At 43.3% G+C, this 16,944-nt stretch overlaps 1 protein-coding gene across 1 annotated transcript in view; it reads left to right on the plus strand.

Annotated features, from left to right (window-relative positions):
* Window positions 1-11,383: 11,383 nt before the first annotated feature.
* The window catches only part of HBS1L (HBS1 like translational GTPase), a 186,402-nt gene continuing 180,841 nt past the window's right edge, over window positions 11,384-16,944 (plus strand). Inside the window, exon 1 of the mRNA XM_077486814.1 lies at window positions 11,384-11,564. Coding sequence (XP_077342940.1) covers window positions 11,522-11,564 — 43 coding nt within the window. The 5' untranslated portion in view covers window positions 11,384-11,521. The remainder of the gene's footprint in view (window positions 11,565-16,944) is intronic.

Here is a 16,944-nt window from a genome sequence, read left to right on the forward strand (position 1 = left end):
CACTGTGTATGGCCGGCCTAAGGCTAGCCAAAGATGAGTTGTTTTTTTTCGATCAGCCAGCAGGCATTACTATTGGACAAGTTAGCAGTTATTAGATCAACTTCTGACGATCTGTAACAACCGTAGATGGATTGAAATTTATCCAGTCCCTGCTGAACCAGTTGAATTTCCATCCAATAAGGCCAGCTTAAGTAATGACCCCAGTAAACAGGTTCCTTTTCCTTGGTTATATTTCATTTTTAGCAGAACAGCCCCACGGGTCTATGTTGCGGTACATGTAACTCTTCATGTCTATGGTGCAAGTAGGGCAGATAAGGACACATTTTTTACGATTAGAACATCCTTCTCACTGGTGATTCCCATTACACAATATGCCAAATCCTCTTCTCCAAACTTCATCACCAGAGAAGAAAGCTTTTTGGAGGTGAATTGTGCAATTACACTGCATAAATGATTCTTTGTGAATACTGTACTGTGAATTAGCCAGGGGGAGTTTTTTTTTTACTGAGTCACTGCTACTGATAAAAAGCAAAACAGATGCTAGTTCTTTAATGGGCCAAGACTGTGTATAGCCGGGCCTTTGTGTTTCATTTTACAATAGGTCTTTTCCTATTTAAAGTTTTTTATTTTGCCTAGAGCTGCTGCTATAGGTAGCTAACCTCTGCCTACAGCAAAAAATATGGTTAGACCACAAATTATTTTATTTATTCAAAGTTGTAGGGCCTTTGTTGTCTCTCACACCCCCACAGCATTAATTTATAATATTAAATTAACCGTCCATTGTGTTTGTGTTCTTGCTGGTTCCCATGTATTCATGCAGCTGGTTTTATAAGGGCCAATATTATGAACTGTCTGAGGAAGTATGTTTTCATTAACTTTTCTGCATGTTGCTTTTTTCACATATGTAGTTTGGATGTTAAGGAACTTGAGAAATTAAAAAAGGTGTTTAAAGAAATTCAATAAAATCTAAATCTGGCCAAAATGTTTCTATTTTTTGATAGAGAGCAGAACAATATGAACTTTTGTCAAGTTTTTATTCAAGCAACACTAAATGATATCCTTATTTTCCAAAAATAATCCATATACATCCACTACTTAAGTGCTCTGTATTTTTCAATTCAATTTAAAGTTTTTCTGCCTCTTTGTAATGTCTTCCATGAGCTCCCAAACCTCTACTTTTCCTTCACACTTCCATAGAGTAGTGCACCTTGTCATGTATATGCTCTATGCATACTACAAATCTCATTAAGAGGGCCCTGCTCAGAAGAGCTTACAATCTAATAGGGTGGGGCAGGTGGTACAAAAGGTTGTAACTGTGGGGAATGAGCTGATGGAAGTGGTAGAAGATTAGTTGGAAACGTGATAAGATTTCCTGAAGAGATGAGTTTTCAGGGATCGCCTGAATGTTTTTTACCTTATAAATTCTCTGCATTAACCACCTGGCCTCCAGAGAATTTTACCCCCTTCATGACCAAGGCATTTTTTGCTATTCGGCACTGCGCTACTTTAACTGGTAACTGTTGCGGTCATGTAATACAGTATGCAAAGTAAATTTATATTAATTTTTTCACACAAATAAAGTTTTCTTTTGGTGGTATTTGATCACCACTGGGTTTTTTATTATATAAATGAAAAAATACTAATTATTTTGAAAAACAAAACAAAAAAAATGTTTTACTTTTTTCTATAAAACATATCCAATAAAAAAAAAAAACAATATCAAATTTATTAATACATTGATGCCAAGATGTATTTTGCTACATGTCTTTGGTAAAAAAAATAAAAAATCTTAATAAGTGAATATTGATTGGTTTGTCTGAAAGTTATATATACTGGATTTTTTTTTTTTATATAGTAGTAATGGCGGTGATGGGACTGTAACAGTGCAATCAATCTGACACTAACTGACACTAGGTGGGAGGTATAAAAACTGAATAACTGACACTGAACTCACCAGTGGTACCAATACAGTGGTCAGTGATAATACTATACTGTCACTGTACTAATGACAATAGCTGGGAAGGAGTTAACATCTAGGGGCAATCAAGGGGTTAACTGTGTGCCTAACAATGTGTAATGTGTGCATTATGTGCTGCTTTTACTAAGCGACGTGATTTTTTTTTCTGCTTTGCAGGAAGAAAAAAAAAACACATTGCTGATCCATGTACAGAGCTCTATGTTGTTAATAAACACAGGGCACTGTACTGTGATTTCCTAAGCCAATCAGCAGGTCCTGGCCATAAGTCATTGGCCAGGACCTGCTGACCAACTTGTGCTGTACCAAACCACAGCACAGATCAGGCGGTGGGCACACGTGTGTGCGAGTCCGAGACCCCTACCCAGAAATGCCAGTTCACATATATTTATTTGATCTGGAGGAGAGCGGCCACCCCATCACCATATATGTACATCCTCCACCATCCCTAAATATTGACTTCTCTCACCTGCTTCAGGGCTGTCCTGGAAGCAGCAACGCTCCTCTCACTTTCTGGTCTCACAGGAGATACCAAGGGCAGTGGAGCCATTGGTTCCTGCTGTTGTCAGTCAAACTTCTTTGAGGAGCGAGCGGGGGCGTGGCTTGCCAGTGCTGTGTGTACCTTTAGAAACACAAGCCCAGCTGCATAGGTGCCCTCTTAGCACTGAGTTTGCTGAGGGGGCACCTGGAGGAAGCAGGAGTAGATACCACCAGAGGGGGACCACTAAAGAGGAGGTAATGGACTGCTCTGTGCAATATAATTGCTTAGAGTAGTTAAATATAACATCTTTTTTTTAAATTTTAGCCAAAAAGGCCTTTAGTACAACTTTAATGTTTGTGGCCCCAATAGGGACATTTTTCTTCCTTTCTTAGAACAGGAAATGGATAGGTAGCCACGACATACAAAGTCCTTTCCACATTCTACTTATAAAGATGGTTTTATTGCTGTCTTTGTGTCTTATGGAAAAACCTACCCCCAGAGGAACCCCTAAAATAATTTTCAGGTCTCATGGAACCCTTACGAAAACCAATTGATCTGGACCACTTCAAGGGAAAAATGCCCCTTACATTGATTGGTAGTCAGTGAGAAGCATGCTCCTTACACTGGTGGTCAGTAGGAAGAATGTACCTTACATTGGTGGCTGGTAGGAAGAATGCCCTCCTACAAACAGGTAGAAAAGATTACTGGTGTGGGGGTTTCTTTAAGAATGAATGGCATTAAGTGCAGCATATTCCTCTGCAGGTCAGGAACAGGTTCGATTTTGTGCACGTTCTTTAGCCACAGAGAGGCGAGCCTAGCCTAAGAGGAGAGGGGGGCTATGATGTAAAGGATCTGCATTATCGCACATGCGAACATGCAAATTCGACCTTGGCTGTAAGAAAATTCTACTGACTGGACCTCTGTGATTTTTAATTTAGTACTCCTGCCGTAGACTAAATGAGCAGTTAACCCTTATAATTTCAGAGAATGGGGTGTAGAAGAGACAGGGCTAACCATGACTACCATATGCTGAACAGTGTGTTATTTAAAAGTAAGAGGGGCTTAAAGTGCAGGTCCAGAGTCTTACGACGTTAGTACAGTGATCTCCCTTGCTGTTCTATTGTGTTCTGACAATGAGAAGGGCCCCCTCCCACCCGAACCCTCTGGTCAGCGCTCTCAGCTATTGGTTGAAAGTGTTGATCGGGAGCCAAACAGCAGAATTTTTTCAGTCGTCTCAAAAAAATGTCAAAAGTGTCCGATCTGCCCGCCACAATTTCTCATTACTTCCATTACTAATGAAAAAAAAAAAATGCCATAAATATATCCCCTATTTTGTAGATGCTATAACTTTTGCGAGAACCAATCACTATACGCTTATTGTGATTTTTGTTTACCAAAAATATGTAGAAGAATACATATTGGCCTAAACTGATGAAGAAAGTTTTTTTTTTTTTTTTTGGATATTAATTATAGTAAAAAATATTGTTTTTTTAAAAAATTGTCACTCTTTTTTTGTGTACAGCGCAATAAAAAATAAAAACCACAGAGGTGATCAAATACCACCAAAAGAAAGCTCTATTTGTGGGGAAAAAAGAACATCAATTTTGTTTGTGTACAGCATCACATGACCGTGCAATTGTCACGTAAAGCAAAAGCATCATGAAAGCCACACCAGACAGGCCAGGGATAAAGTTGTGGAGAAGTTTAAAGCAGGGTTAGGTTATAAAAAAAAATCCCCAGCTTTGAACATCTCACAGAGCACTGTTCAATCCATCATCCAAAAATGGAAAGAGTATGGCATAACTGCAAACCTACTAAGACATCGCCGTCCACCTAAACTGACAGGCCAGCCAAGGGGCCCATGGTAACTCTGGAGGAGCTGCAGAGAGCTACAGCTCAGGAGGGAGAATCTGTCCAAAGGACAACTATTAGTCGTGCACTCCACAAATCTGGCCTTTATGGAAGAGTGGCGAGAAGAAAGACATTGTTGAAAGAAAGCCATAAGAAGTCCTGTTTGCAGTTTGCGAGAAGCCATGTGGAGGACACAGAAAACATGTTGAAGAAGGTGCTCTGGTCAGATGAGAGCAAAATTGAACTTTTTGGCCTAAAAGCAAAATGCTATGTGTGGCGGAAAACTAACACTGCACATCTCCCTGGATACACCACCCCCACCGTGAAACATGGTGGTGGCAACATCATGTTGTGGGAATGCTTTTCCTCAGCGGAAACGGGAAAGCTGGCCAGAGACAGAGTTGATGGGAAGATAGATGGAGCCAAATACAGGATGATCTTAGAAGAAAACCTGTTGGAATCTGCAAAAGACTTGAGACTGGGGAGGAGGTTCACATTCCAGCAGGACAATGACCCTAAACATAAAGCAAGAGCTACAGTGGAATGGTTTAGATCAAAGCATATTCATGTTTTAGAATGGCCCAGTCAAAGTCCAGACCTAAATCCAATTGAGAATCTGTGGCAAGACTTGAAAATTGATGTCCATCCATTCTGACAGAACTTGAGCTATTTTGCCAAGAAGAATGGGCAATAATGTCACTCTGTAGATGTGCAAAGCTGGTAGAGACATCCCTAAAAAGAGGCAGCTGTAATTGCAGTGAAAGGTGGTTCTACAAAGCATTGACTCAGAGGGGGGCTGAATACAAATGCACACCACACTTTTCACAAATTTATTTGTAAAAAAAAAAAAGAAAAACATTTATCATTTTCCTTCCACTTCACAATTATGTGCCAATTTGTGTTGGTCTATCACATAAAATCCCAATAAATTAATTTATGTTTTTGGCTGTAAGATGACAAAATGTGAAAAATGTCAAGGGGTATGAATACTTTTTCAAGGCACTGTAAATAAATAAAAGCTGACCATTGTGAGCAACCCTGCCAGTGGTAGGAATGCCTAATAGCAAAAGTATGTAGGCATAGGACACACCCCCTGCCCCTTAAAGAAGAATTATACCAAAAATAAAAAATAAAATTAGTTAAACCCACAAGTGCTTTTTTTTTTTAACCACCACTATTCCTTTATACTGGCTTTTGAAATGTACAAATGCCGAAATGTAAACATTGGATGAAAGGTTTAGCAACTAGAAGGACTTTTTGAAAGATAGAAAGTGTATTTTATATATAACTATATAGATCAGACCTAAATGAGGGACAAATGAAAAGGGGAAAGAGGGACAAAGGGACTTTGTTTCAAATCAGGGACAGTCCCTCCAAATTAGGGACAGTTGGGAGCTATGCTACAGGAGTTGTTCTTTTTAAAAAACAACTGATTTGCTGCCTGGATCACCAAATGGAAATAGAAGAAAGAAAGCCTAAAAAAAAGAAAATGAATGCAGTCATCACATCTAAGAATTGGTAGACCGCAATATAGCCACTTTGTGCCCGTAGGATGCCATATGACGTCCTGGACTTGAAGTGGAGATATTGGGATGATGCTTGCAGCTGCCTTTCTTTTCAGCCGGTAATTCCCTACAATGTAAAAGTCATCCTAGTGGCTGATTAGCTACTGCATTGCATTTACAGGCAGTGGGAGGGTACGCCCCCCCCCCCCCCGATGCCCGCCGACGCCTCTCCAGGCTCTGCCATGTGATCAGGGAGCCCAGGATCCAATCTGGTGGCGGCGGGTTACTACAGAGTTGGCCAGGGACCAGATGGTCCCTGGCCATCTCCATGATCCTGGGAAGCCAGAAGCAACATCATGACTTCACTTGCAACTCTGACAGATGTAAACACTGCAATTTTTTTACCCCTGGAAAGCAGAGATCAATGTTTTTTTTTTTTGTTTTGCACTCATGTTTTCCAGGGTAGAGGACAGATCTGGGGTCTCCATAAAGAGGACCTGTCATGCCTTATTTCTATCACAGGAATAAAATTGATAAAAGGAAAAAAAAAATTAAAGCACCCAGTCCCCTCATGCTTGTGTCCAGAAGTGAACACATATGTAGGTCGTGCCATCAAATGTAAACGGTGTTGGCACCAATGCTTTATCCTGGCCTAGGTCCACAAGGCCCAGGCTAGGACAGCACGGAAAGAGTCCCCGCCGGCTGGCGCCCACACTGTTAGTGTAGCACCAGTCTTATGGGGTGGACTAGGATAAGAGGCAAATTAGTCTAGCGCCCCCTTAAAGCGGCCGCACTGCTTCCGTTATGTGGGAGGCCGGCATTCCGCAACTGTGGGGGGGGGGGGGGGCGCTGCTTCTAATTTTGACTGTCCTATCATCCTGGCCCACAAACCTTCCTCACTGTGCTATATGTTTTCTGCTGCACCATTGGCATGGTTATATCTTCTTAGTCCTCTCCATAATATTATCAGAAATGTGTGCTTAAAGTAGAACTATAGGCGACACTTTTTTTCCATTTTGGAAAGAGAAAGGGAGGGTTATAGCCCCTGTCAGTTTATTTTTTACCATCCCTGTCCTATTGTAGATTTCCCTCCACTTCCTGCCCCATAGCCAAACAGGAAATGAGAGGAAATCTATACAATTTAAGGGAATGCATTGCCCCCCCCCAGGGCCTCAGAACTAGTGCCCCCACTCGAAAATTTCAGGGAGGGTCTTAAACAGCAAGGGGTGTGGCCTTGGCAGGAAGGGGTGGGCCATATTTAAATTAGTGGGTACATGAGTTTAGTCAGGCCTAGGGCAGCACAAAACCTAAATACACTACTGGTTCGCACCACACGTGAGGTATTGTCGCAAATGTTATAACGAAAGCAATAATTCTAGCTCTAGACCTCCTCTGTCATTCTAAACTGGTAACCTGTAAAATAAATTTAAAGAGTAGCCTATGGAGATTTTTAAGTACCGTAGTTTGTCGCCATTCCACAATTTTAAATTACAATTTTGCGATTTTTTTTTTTTTTTCAAATATAACGTTTATTGTATTCAACTCCGGATAAGGGCATACCCCACAATACAAACAGAAAAACAATTAGAGCCATAAATACAGAAAGCATTCCGGTACAAAAAAGAGTAACAACCCGAGTAATGCAATGATTGAAGACATGGTAAAACCAATGGGTAGGTAAGGGGTCCTTGCTTCCACACATAGCAAGTAGGGAAAAAGAAAAAGAAAAAAAAAAAAAAAACACAATGGGGATGAGAGCTCATTGAAAGGGTATAGAAGTGGAGTACAATGTCTGTGCCTCCTCCTTCTAAGCGAGGGGAGGAAGCCCAGAGTTGTCGGAGGAGTATAAGGGGAAAAATCAGGGAAGAACGGGGCCAGAGAAATAGAGATAAAAAAGAAGGGGGAAAAAGAGAAGGGGAAAGGAGGGGGGAAGAGGTCAGGGATAGACAGAGAAGGGACGGTCAAGAGACAGGGAAGCAGACATGGCGGTGGTTCAGGTCGACAGTTCCATAGGGGGGGAGCCGGGGGGGAGTCAGGGCTTCAGCAGCGTTTAGCCTTCAGTGGAGAATATGAACAAACACCATATGTCCCAGGTTTTTTTATATATTTCTTGTTTGTGTTGTGCAGTAAAAATTAGGTCTTCCATTTTCCGTACGTCCTCTATTTTCCGCAGCCATTGAGCCACGGTCGGGGGGGAGCTTCGCTTCCAGTGAAGGGGGATGCACGCCTTAGCGGCATTGAGGAGGTGACATATAAGTGATTTCCTATACGTTTTAAAGGATACCTCTGAGAGGTGAAGTAAAAAGAAAGCGGCATCATCCGGGATGGGGTAGGCCGCAAACTTCTGAGAGATGCGACGGACCTCCTCCCAAAACGGCCGCAACTTGGAGCAGGACCAGAACACATGTAGGAGTGTGCCTCTTTCCTCCTCACAGCGCCAGCACCGATCCGAGGACAAGGGATAGCATTTGCTTAATCTGGACGGTGTCAGGTACCAACGAGTTAAAATCTTAAAGTTGGTCTCCTGAATTTTGGTACAAAGAGAGGATTTAAGGGCTAGAGCAACAATGCGTTTCGTTTGTAGGGGTGAGAATGTACGGTCGAGGTCCCGCTCCCACTTCGCTATACAGGGTAGGTTAGGCCGATCTGCAGGTGAGGACAACAGGGCATAGGTCTGGGAAAGTACGTGAGCCAACGGGTCGGTCGTGGAGCACAAGCTCTCAAATGGTGTCAGGCAAGACGCGAAGTCCCGGGGGCGTGGTAGTGAGTGTAGGAAATGGTGCAATTGTAAGGCTGTCCAGAACGGAAGACGGTAGGTTCCCGATGACACAGTGAATTCTGTCAAAGAGGGCCATCTCCCCTCCACTAGAAACTTGGTGGCGTGGTCCAGGCCAGAGTTGAGAAGAGGTGCATATGCCGTATGGTGTAGACCCGGCTCAAAGCTCGGGTGACCCAAGATGGGAAGCAGGGGAGAGACTGTGGAGATGAGAGAGGTTCTGGAGGCTGCGCCATAGCTCTGCTTCAGTGTGGTACCAATAAGGGGGTGCAGCTTCAGAGGCGATGGGAGCTCTTTATAACACCACAGTGCCCCTTTCAAGGGTATATGAGTTTGTGCCTGCTCAATCTGCACCCAGAGTTTAGAGGTCGCATTACGCCTCCAATCAATAATCCTACCCAAATGAGAGGCCATAAAGTAATTACGTATGTCGGGAAGTGCTATGCCCCCACAATTTTTGGGGAGGGTTAGCTGCGAGTAGCGCAGCCTAGGCTTCTTATGCGCCCAGACAAATTTGGTGAAGAGGGATTGTACCCGTCGAAAGAAAAGAGGCGGTATATGAATAGGTAGGGCCTGAATGAGGTAGATGAATTTGGGGAGGATAGTCATTTTCAGGAGATTACTTCTCCCGAACCACAAGTGAAGCCCTCCCTGCCATTGTTCTAGAAGCAATCGAGATCTAGTCAGTAAGGGCGGAAAGTTAAGGTCAAATGTCTGTGCAAGAGAAGCCGGGATTTTCGTGCCCAAGTACGTCAAAGCCTTGTCGGTCCATTTAAAACTAAAATTGGCCTGCAAGTCAGAGAGGGTTCGGGGCGGAACTGCTATGCCCATAGCTTCGGACTTCGTAAAGTTTATTTTCAGATGGGAGATCGCACCATAGTGCTGAAACTCCCTGAGGAGGTTCGGAAGGGAAATTCTGGGGTTAGTCAGCGAGAATAAAAGATCATCTGCATAAGCTGAGATTTTGTAATGAGCGACACCAGCACGGATTCCTGAGATATCAGGGTTACGCCGAATAGTACATAGAGACGGTTCCAGGGATAGGGCAAAGAGCAAGGGCGACAGAGGGCAGCCCTGTCTCATCCCGTTCCCGATGGGAAAGGAACTCGAGAGGACTCCATTCGCCTTGACTTGCGCAGTGGGAATAGAGTAGATATTGGCGATCCACCGCAACATTTTGTCTCCCAGACCAATGTGGCGGAGGACAGAGAACATATAAGGCCAGTTAACCCTGTCGAATGCTTTTCCGGCATCTGTATTAACCAACACACAGGGGATTTTTTGGGTTTCTGCAATGTGGAGTAGGTTCAACACCTTGATGGTGTTGTCTCTCGCTTCTCTAGAGGGTATAAACCCCACCTGATCTAGGTGAACAAGGGACTGGATATGCTGTGCCAATCTGGTGGCTAGAATTTTGGAGAATAGTTTCAGATCTAGGTTTAAAAGGGATATTGGCCTATAACTACCACATTGGCTAGGGTCTTTGCCTTCTTTAGGGATCAGGGAGATATGTGCCCTCAAAGTGTCCCTCTGGAAGGAGGTGTCTGCACTCAGCGCATTGAAAAGGGTCACCAAACGTGGGCCCAATATTGGAAAAAGGGCTTTATAGTACTGGGCTGTGAAGCCATCCGGCCCTGGTGCTTTGTCTGCCTTCAACGTGGCGACTGCCACTTGCAGTTCCGCCAGAGTAATGGGCTCCTCTAGAAGAACCCGCGTCTCCTGCGGAAGTGAGGGGAGTTGAGAGTTTGTAATATACTCATCTATTTGGGCTTGGCTACGGGTAGAGCCGGGCAGGTTATATAGGTCCATATAGAAGTCCCTAAAGGTGTTGGAGATCTGCGCTGGAGTAGAGACTCTCTGGCCTTGCGGGTTAACTACCTGTGGGATATATGAAGCCGATTTGATAGCTCTAACCGACTTGGCCAACGTCTTACCGCACTTGTCACCGCTTTCATAACATATACGTCTGGAAAATTGTACCGCCGCTTTTGCTCTATAGCGGAGAGTTTCGGTTATTTGGGTGCGAAGGGTCAACAGTTCCGTCTCTAAGGGTTGCGTGGGAGCATGTTTGTGTTGTGTAATTTTGCGATTTTAAAGCGTGACATGTTAGGTATCTATTTACTTGGGGCAACATCATCTTTTAATTGGGCTATATATATATATATATATATATATATATATATATTGCATTAAAATTCATTAAAGTATTTTTTTATTTTTTTTAAATGCATTTGAAAAATCGATGCGCAAAAAAACCATGTGACATAAAAAAATGCAACACCCACCATTTTATTCTCTAGGTTCTCTGCGTAAAATAAAACTATAATGTTTGGGGGTTCTGAGTAATTTTCTAGATAAAAAATAAATAAATAAAAAGACGATTTTTACATGTAGTACAGAAATGACAAAATCAGCCTGGGAAGTGATAATAAATAATAACCCTTTTGGGTTGAATACCAGTTTAATAAACAGATATTTGTATATTGTTTAATATACAGATTTGTTTAACAGAGCAAACTGCAGTAAATACGAGAACTTCATTAATGTTTACACCCCTTTTAACACGCATTTTGTAACATAGCACACAATTGTTATTTTGTTTCACCTAATAAAACTAATAGGAGAAAAAAAAAGTCTGGGTTGGAGGCTTCATCCGAATAGTTACAGTATGTCTTCTCTAATGGTTTCCGCGGACCTATACAGAAACGAGGGGAGTTTTGGTCTTCGAGAACATGGCTTCCGCTTTAACACGCGTATTTCCTTAGGAGACAATAGTGAGCTTATGTGCTAATTGTTAGGTGGTTCTCTAGCGGCGGGTTCTCTTAGTGCGGCACTGTGCTCGGTGGCGGAGTCGTGGCACCGGTGGAATTGTGTACAGAGAGATGACGTGCAGGTGGTGAGGGCGGAGTGATCGGCACGTAGCAGCGGGGAACATGGCGAGACACCGGAACGTGCGGGGGTACAACTATGATGAGGGTGAGGACATGAACGCATGGTCCCTAAAGAGGGCGGGCTCACATAGGGGCCTTCGTCTAAATGGAGGCATATGGCAGTGTCCATAGGGCCAGAACTACCCCCAGCTGTGTCTATAGGGCCAGAACTACCCCCAGCTGTGTCTATAGGGCCAGAACTACCCCCAGCTGTGTCTATAGGGCCAGAACTACCCCAGCTGTGTCTATAGGGCCAGAGCTACCGCTAGCTGTGTCTATAGGACCAGAACTACCCCCAGCTGTGTCTATAGGACCAGAACTACCCCCCAGCTGTGTCTATAGGGCCAGACCTACCCCCAGCTGTGTCTATAGGGCCAGAACTACCCCCAGCTGTGTTTATAGGGCCAGAACTACCCCCATCTGTGTCTATAGGGCCAGAGCTACCCCCAGCTGTGTCTATAGGGCCAGAGCTACCCCCAGCTGTGTCTATAGGGCCAGAGCTACACCACCAGCTGTGTCTATAGGGCCAGAGCTACACCACCAGCTGTGTCTATAGGGCCAGAGCTACACCACCAGCTGTGTCTATAGGGCCAGAGCTACACCACCAGCTGTGTCTATAGGGCCAGAGCTACACCACCAGCTGTGTCTATAGGGCCAGAGCTACACCACCAGCTGTGTCTATAGGGCCAGAGATACACCACCATCTGTGTCTATAGGGCCAGAGCAGGAAAGGTCCCTGACCCCTTCCCCCAACCCTGGGCACACAGTTCCTTACAGGGGTAAGGCACACTGGTCCACCTAGCTAAAAGGCCTGGCTGGCTCCGCTCCTTGTGATCAGCCTAATCACCAATTACTCATATGTGTTACTTTTCTTGCTCATTTATCCAGTGTAAACACACTGATAAGGCCAAAGCTGGCCATACTTTATAAAATTTTCTTATAAAGGTAAATCTAAAAGGAAATTTTAACGACAATGGATATAAAAAGTCTACATGTCCCTGTTAAAATGTCAGGTTTCTGTGATATATAAAAAAAACAAAAAAAAAGACAAGACAAAAATCCTTTTTAGAACTTTTTTTCACCCTTGAGCGCCGGTTCACGCAGGGGAGGCTTCAAAGTCGCCTGACTCTGAAGTAGTACAGGAACCTTTTTCTAAGTTAGAGCGACTTAAGTCACTCCTATTAGAATGGTCCCATTGCAGTGCATGGAGTGCGACTTGATCACCCATGTGTGAACTGGCACTTTAATGTGACCTATAAACTGTACAACTCATTTGAACATCAAACTGAAATCTTTTAGGTGGAGGGAAGTAAAAAAAAATAAATAAAATAAAATGGTTGCGTAAGTGTGCACACCCTTAAACTAGAGCTGCACGATTCTGGCCAAAGTGAGAATCACAATTTTTTTTTGCTTAGAATATAAAGATTCTCGCGGCTTAAAATCATTATACAGATTATACAGAAAACAATTGGGCTAACTTTACTGGTTAGTTTCTTTTTAAATCCATTAAAGTGTAATTTTTTTTTTCCCCAAAATTGCATTTGAATGACTGCTGCGCAAGTATAGTGGGACTTAAACAAAATTGATGTCCCCCCCCCCCCCACAAATAGAGATTTCTTTTGGTGGTATTTGATCAACCCTGCGGTTTTTATTTTTTGCTCTATAAACAAAAATAGAACGACAATTTTGAAAAAAACGCAACATTTTTTACTTTTTGTTATAATATCCCCCAAAAATATATAAAAAAAAAACATTTTTTTTCCCTCAGTTTAGGCGGATACATATTCTTCTACGTATTTTCGGTATTTTGTTTTTTTTACTAGTAATGGCGGCGATCAGCGATTTTATTTTATTTTTTATTTATTTATTTTTTTGGTGACTGCGACATTGCGGTAGACACATCAGACATTTTTGGGACCATTGTAATTTTATACAGTAATCACCGCTATATAAATGCAGTGATTCCTGTGTAAATGACACTGGCAGTGAAGGGGTTAACCAGTGGGTGGCAGTGTAGGGGTTAAGTGTTCCTAAGGCTGTGTTATTAACTGTGGGGGGGTTGGGCTTTCATTTAGTGAACACTGATCTCTGCTCCAATCACATGGAGCAGAGATCAGCGTCGCTAGGCAGAACGGGGAGATGCTGTTTACATGGCATTTCCTCCATTCAGCTGTCCCGTGAGACGATCGCAGGTATGCCTGCGGCGATCGAGTCCGCGGGACCCGCGACCGGACTCACGGGGGTCCCGACCGGCACGCTCGCGATGGCAGGGCGGCATTGAAGATTAGACGTACCTGTACGCCAATATGCCTGCCTGTGCCATTCTGCCGACGTACATCGGCTTGCGCTGGTCGGGAACCTGTTAAGTGGATAAAGGGGTTGTAAAGGAATTATTATTATTATTATTATTATTATTATTTTTTTTAAATAGCAAACATATTCTACTTACCTCCACTGTGCAGCTCGTTTTGCACAGAGTGGCCCCGAACCTGGTCTTCTGGGGTCCCCCGGCGGCTGTCTCGGCTCCCTCCCGCAAGGACTCCACAAATTCACGCGAGCTCCCTTGCATGATGTGGAGTGCTTGCGGGCGCGCTCCCGTGATACAGCCGGCGGCAATAGCCGCGTGCTGTATCACTCGGCCCTGGCGTTCCGCGTCATTGGATGTGATTGACAGCAGCGCAAGCCAATGGCTGCGCTGCTTTCAATCCATCCACTGTAACCAATCAGAGGCCAGGCTGATCGGTGAAGAGGATGTCGGGGATGAGCGCGGGACTTTTGAGGGGTCGGGTAAGTATAACGGGGGGGGGGGGGCGGCAGTATTGTCAGATGTTTTTTCACCTTAATGCATTCTAAGGTGAAAAAACTTTTACCTTTACAACCCCTTTAAATTTCCCTCATTTACACACCAAAATGTATTCCTTTTGATCTAAAGGACAAATTGTTACAATGTTTATACTTAAGTTCCACTGCTAAAGAATGTTGTGATTCTTGGCAGACCTTTCTTTTGAGGGCTGTCGCTTTAGCAGAGCAGAGAGAATTCTCTGCATAGAAAGAATTTGGGAAATGCTTTGTCAAGATCGCGGAAAGAACGGCGAAAAATTGTGATATAACGAATCTTAATGATTAATCGTGCAGCTCTACCTTAAACTAATACTTTGAATCACCTTTTTGATTTTATTACAGCACTCAGTCTTTTTGGGTATGAGTCCATCAACATGGCATATCTTGACTTGGCAATAATTGTTCACTCTTCTTTACAAAAACACTCCAAATCTGTCAGATTGCGAGGGCGTATCCTGTGCACAGCCCTCTGTAGCTGCGAATTGGAAAAATGTCTCGCTGCTTGTGATGAGCACTCCGCAGTGCAGACTTCTTGGTGGGCTCTGCATGTGTGGTTGCAAACACGCCTGAGCTCTTCCTTGGTGCCAATATTGACTGATATTTGGAACTGCTCATAATTCCCTCTACCATGACTAAGGCCCCTGTTCCAGCTGAAAAAAAAAAAAAGCTTTTAGGAAAATTCAGATGTATTTTTGCAAAATTTAGCCGGGCTTGGATGTTTTTCTTCATAAGAAAAGGCTTCTGTCTTGGCACTCTACACCATAGATCAGATACATGAAGAATACAGGAGATTGTTGTCACATGTACCACACAGCCAGTACTTGCCAGATATTCCTGCCGCCCCTTTAATGTTGCTGTAGGCCTCTTGGCAGCCTCCCTGGCAATTTTTTTCTCTCGGCTTTTCATCAGTTTTGGAGGGACGTCCAGTTCTTGGTTATGTCACTGTTGTGCCATATTTTCTCCACTTGACGATGACGGTCTTCATTGTGTTCCATGGTATATCTAATGCCTTGGAAATTCTTTTGTACACTTCTCCTGACTGATATCTTCTAACAACAAGATCCCTCTGATGCTTTGGAAGCTCTCTGCGGACCATGGATTTACTGTAGGATGCGACTAAGAAAATGCCAGGAAAGACCTACTAGTGCAGCTGAATTTGGGGTTAATCAGAGGCACTTGATGGCAGGTGTGTACTGACTCCTATTTAACATGAGTTTTAATGTGATTGCATAATTCTGAACACAGCTACATCCCCAGTTATAAGAGGGTGTGCACACTTATGCAACTACATTATTTTATTTTTACTTCTCCCCCACTAAAAGATTTCAGTTTGTTTTTCAACTGAGTTGTATAGTTTATAGGTCACATTAAAGGTGGAAAAAGTTCTGAAATGATTTCTCTGTCTCCTTTTTTTACATCACAGAAACCTGACATTTTAACAGGGGTGTGTAGACCTTTTGTATCCACTGTAAAATGCAAGGGCCTGCCTGATTGAATACAAATTGAATTGTTTAGGTTTGACCTCACATTATAGGGTTTTGGTAAATCGAAAGCAAAGTTGTACAAGAAAATTGTATAACGTATGGTCAGCCCAACAGATCCTGAGTGGACCTCTTATTACCTGCTGCACATGTCATCCTGCGCTGTCATTTTTGTTTCCTATGCCATCAGGAGCCGGCTGGCTTGCCGATGACACCGCACCAGATCCGCAAACCAAAAAAACATAAAATTAAAAATGTTTTTTCTTCGTTGGTTACCAGTAGGGCTGCAACGATTAATAGATAAAATCAATAATAATCGATAATGCAGCAATGGATTAGAGGTAAGTATAGTTTCCACTTTAGCCAAACTAATTATTATTTTTTTTTTTTTTGCTTCAATCAGTGTTAGTTACCTGCAATTAGGTACAGATGATTGCCCTTGGTCGCAAGCAGTTCACAGCCAGGGGTAATCATCTGTCCCTACTTATATCTCTCCCTCTCACAGAGGTATTGTGTTCTTCCAGCAGGGGGGGCACAGGGAGCTGTCCTTGCAGGGAGAACACAATGATTATTTCTAGCAGCTATAGCTGCTGGCATTAGTCGCATTCTAAAAATCTGACATGCTGGTTGTACCCAAGTCGAGCAATGGCTCGACTTGGATACAGTCAGCCTCCCCATAGATGGTTCAAATCTCGGCAAGTCCCCGTTGAACCAGCCAAAATTTGAACCATTTATGGCTGATTTAAGGCAGCTGTAAGCCTTCTATTGCTTTGTACAGGCTGAGCAGTTACAACTATATACATTCCTCACTCGCTGCATCTGTGGTAAAAATCCCATGTGAGTGAGGCCTTAGGCTACGCTCACACTAGCCTCCTGTGTTTAGTTTATCTAAAGCAATAGTAAACAGCCAGAAAAAGAAAAAGTGCGCTCCCCCCGCAGATTTAGGTCATATTGCACTAGTATGCACCACATACTAGCAGATTATGACAGACTAAGACCCCTTTCACACAGAGGGTGTTTTGCAGGTGCTATAGCGTTAAAAATAGCACCTGCAATCCGCCCTCAAACAGCTACACCATTGTCTCTGGGTTGAAAGCGCTAGGG

The sequence above is a fragment of the Lithobates pipiens genome, unplaced genomic scaffold (genome assembly GCF_037356315.1).
Source record: "Lithobates pipiens isolate NorthernLeopardFrog02 unplaced genomic scaffold, aLitPip1_a1.2 Scaffold_18, whole genome shotgun sequence".
Lineage (NCBI taxonomy): Eukaryota > Metazoa > Chordata > Amphibia > Anura > Ranidae > Lithobates > Lithobates pipiens.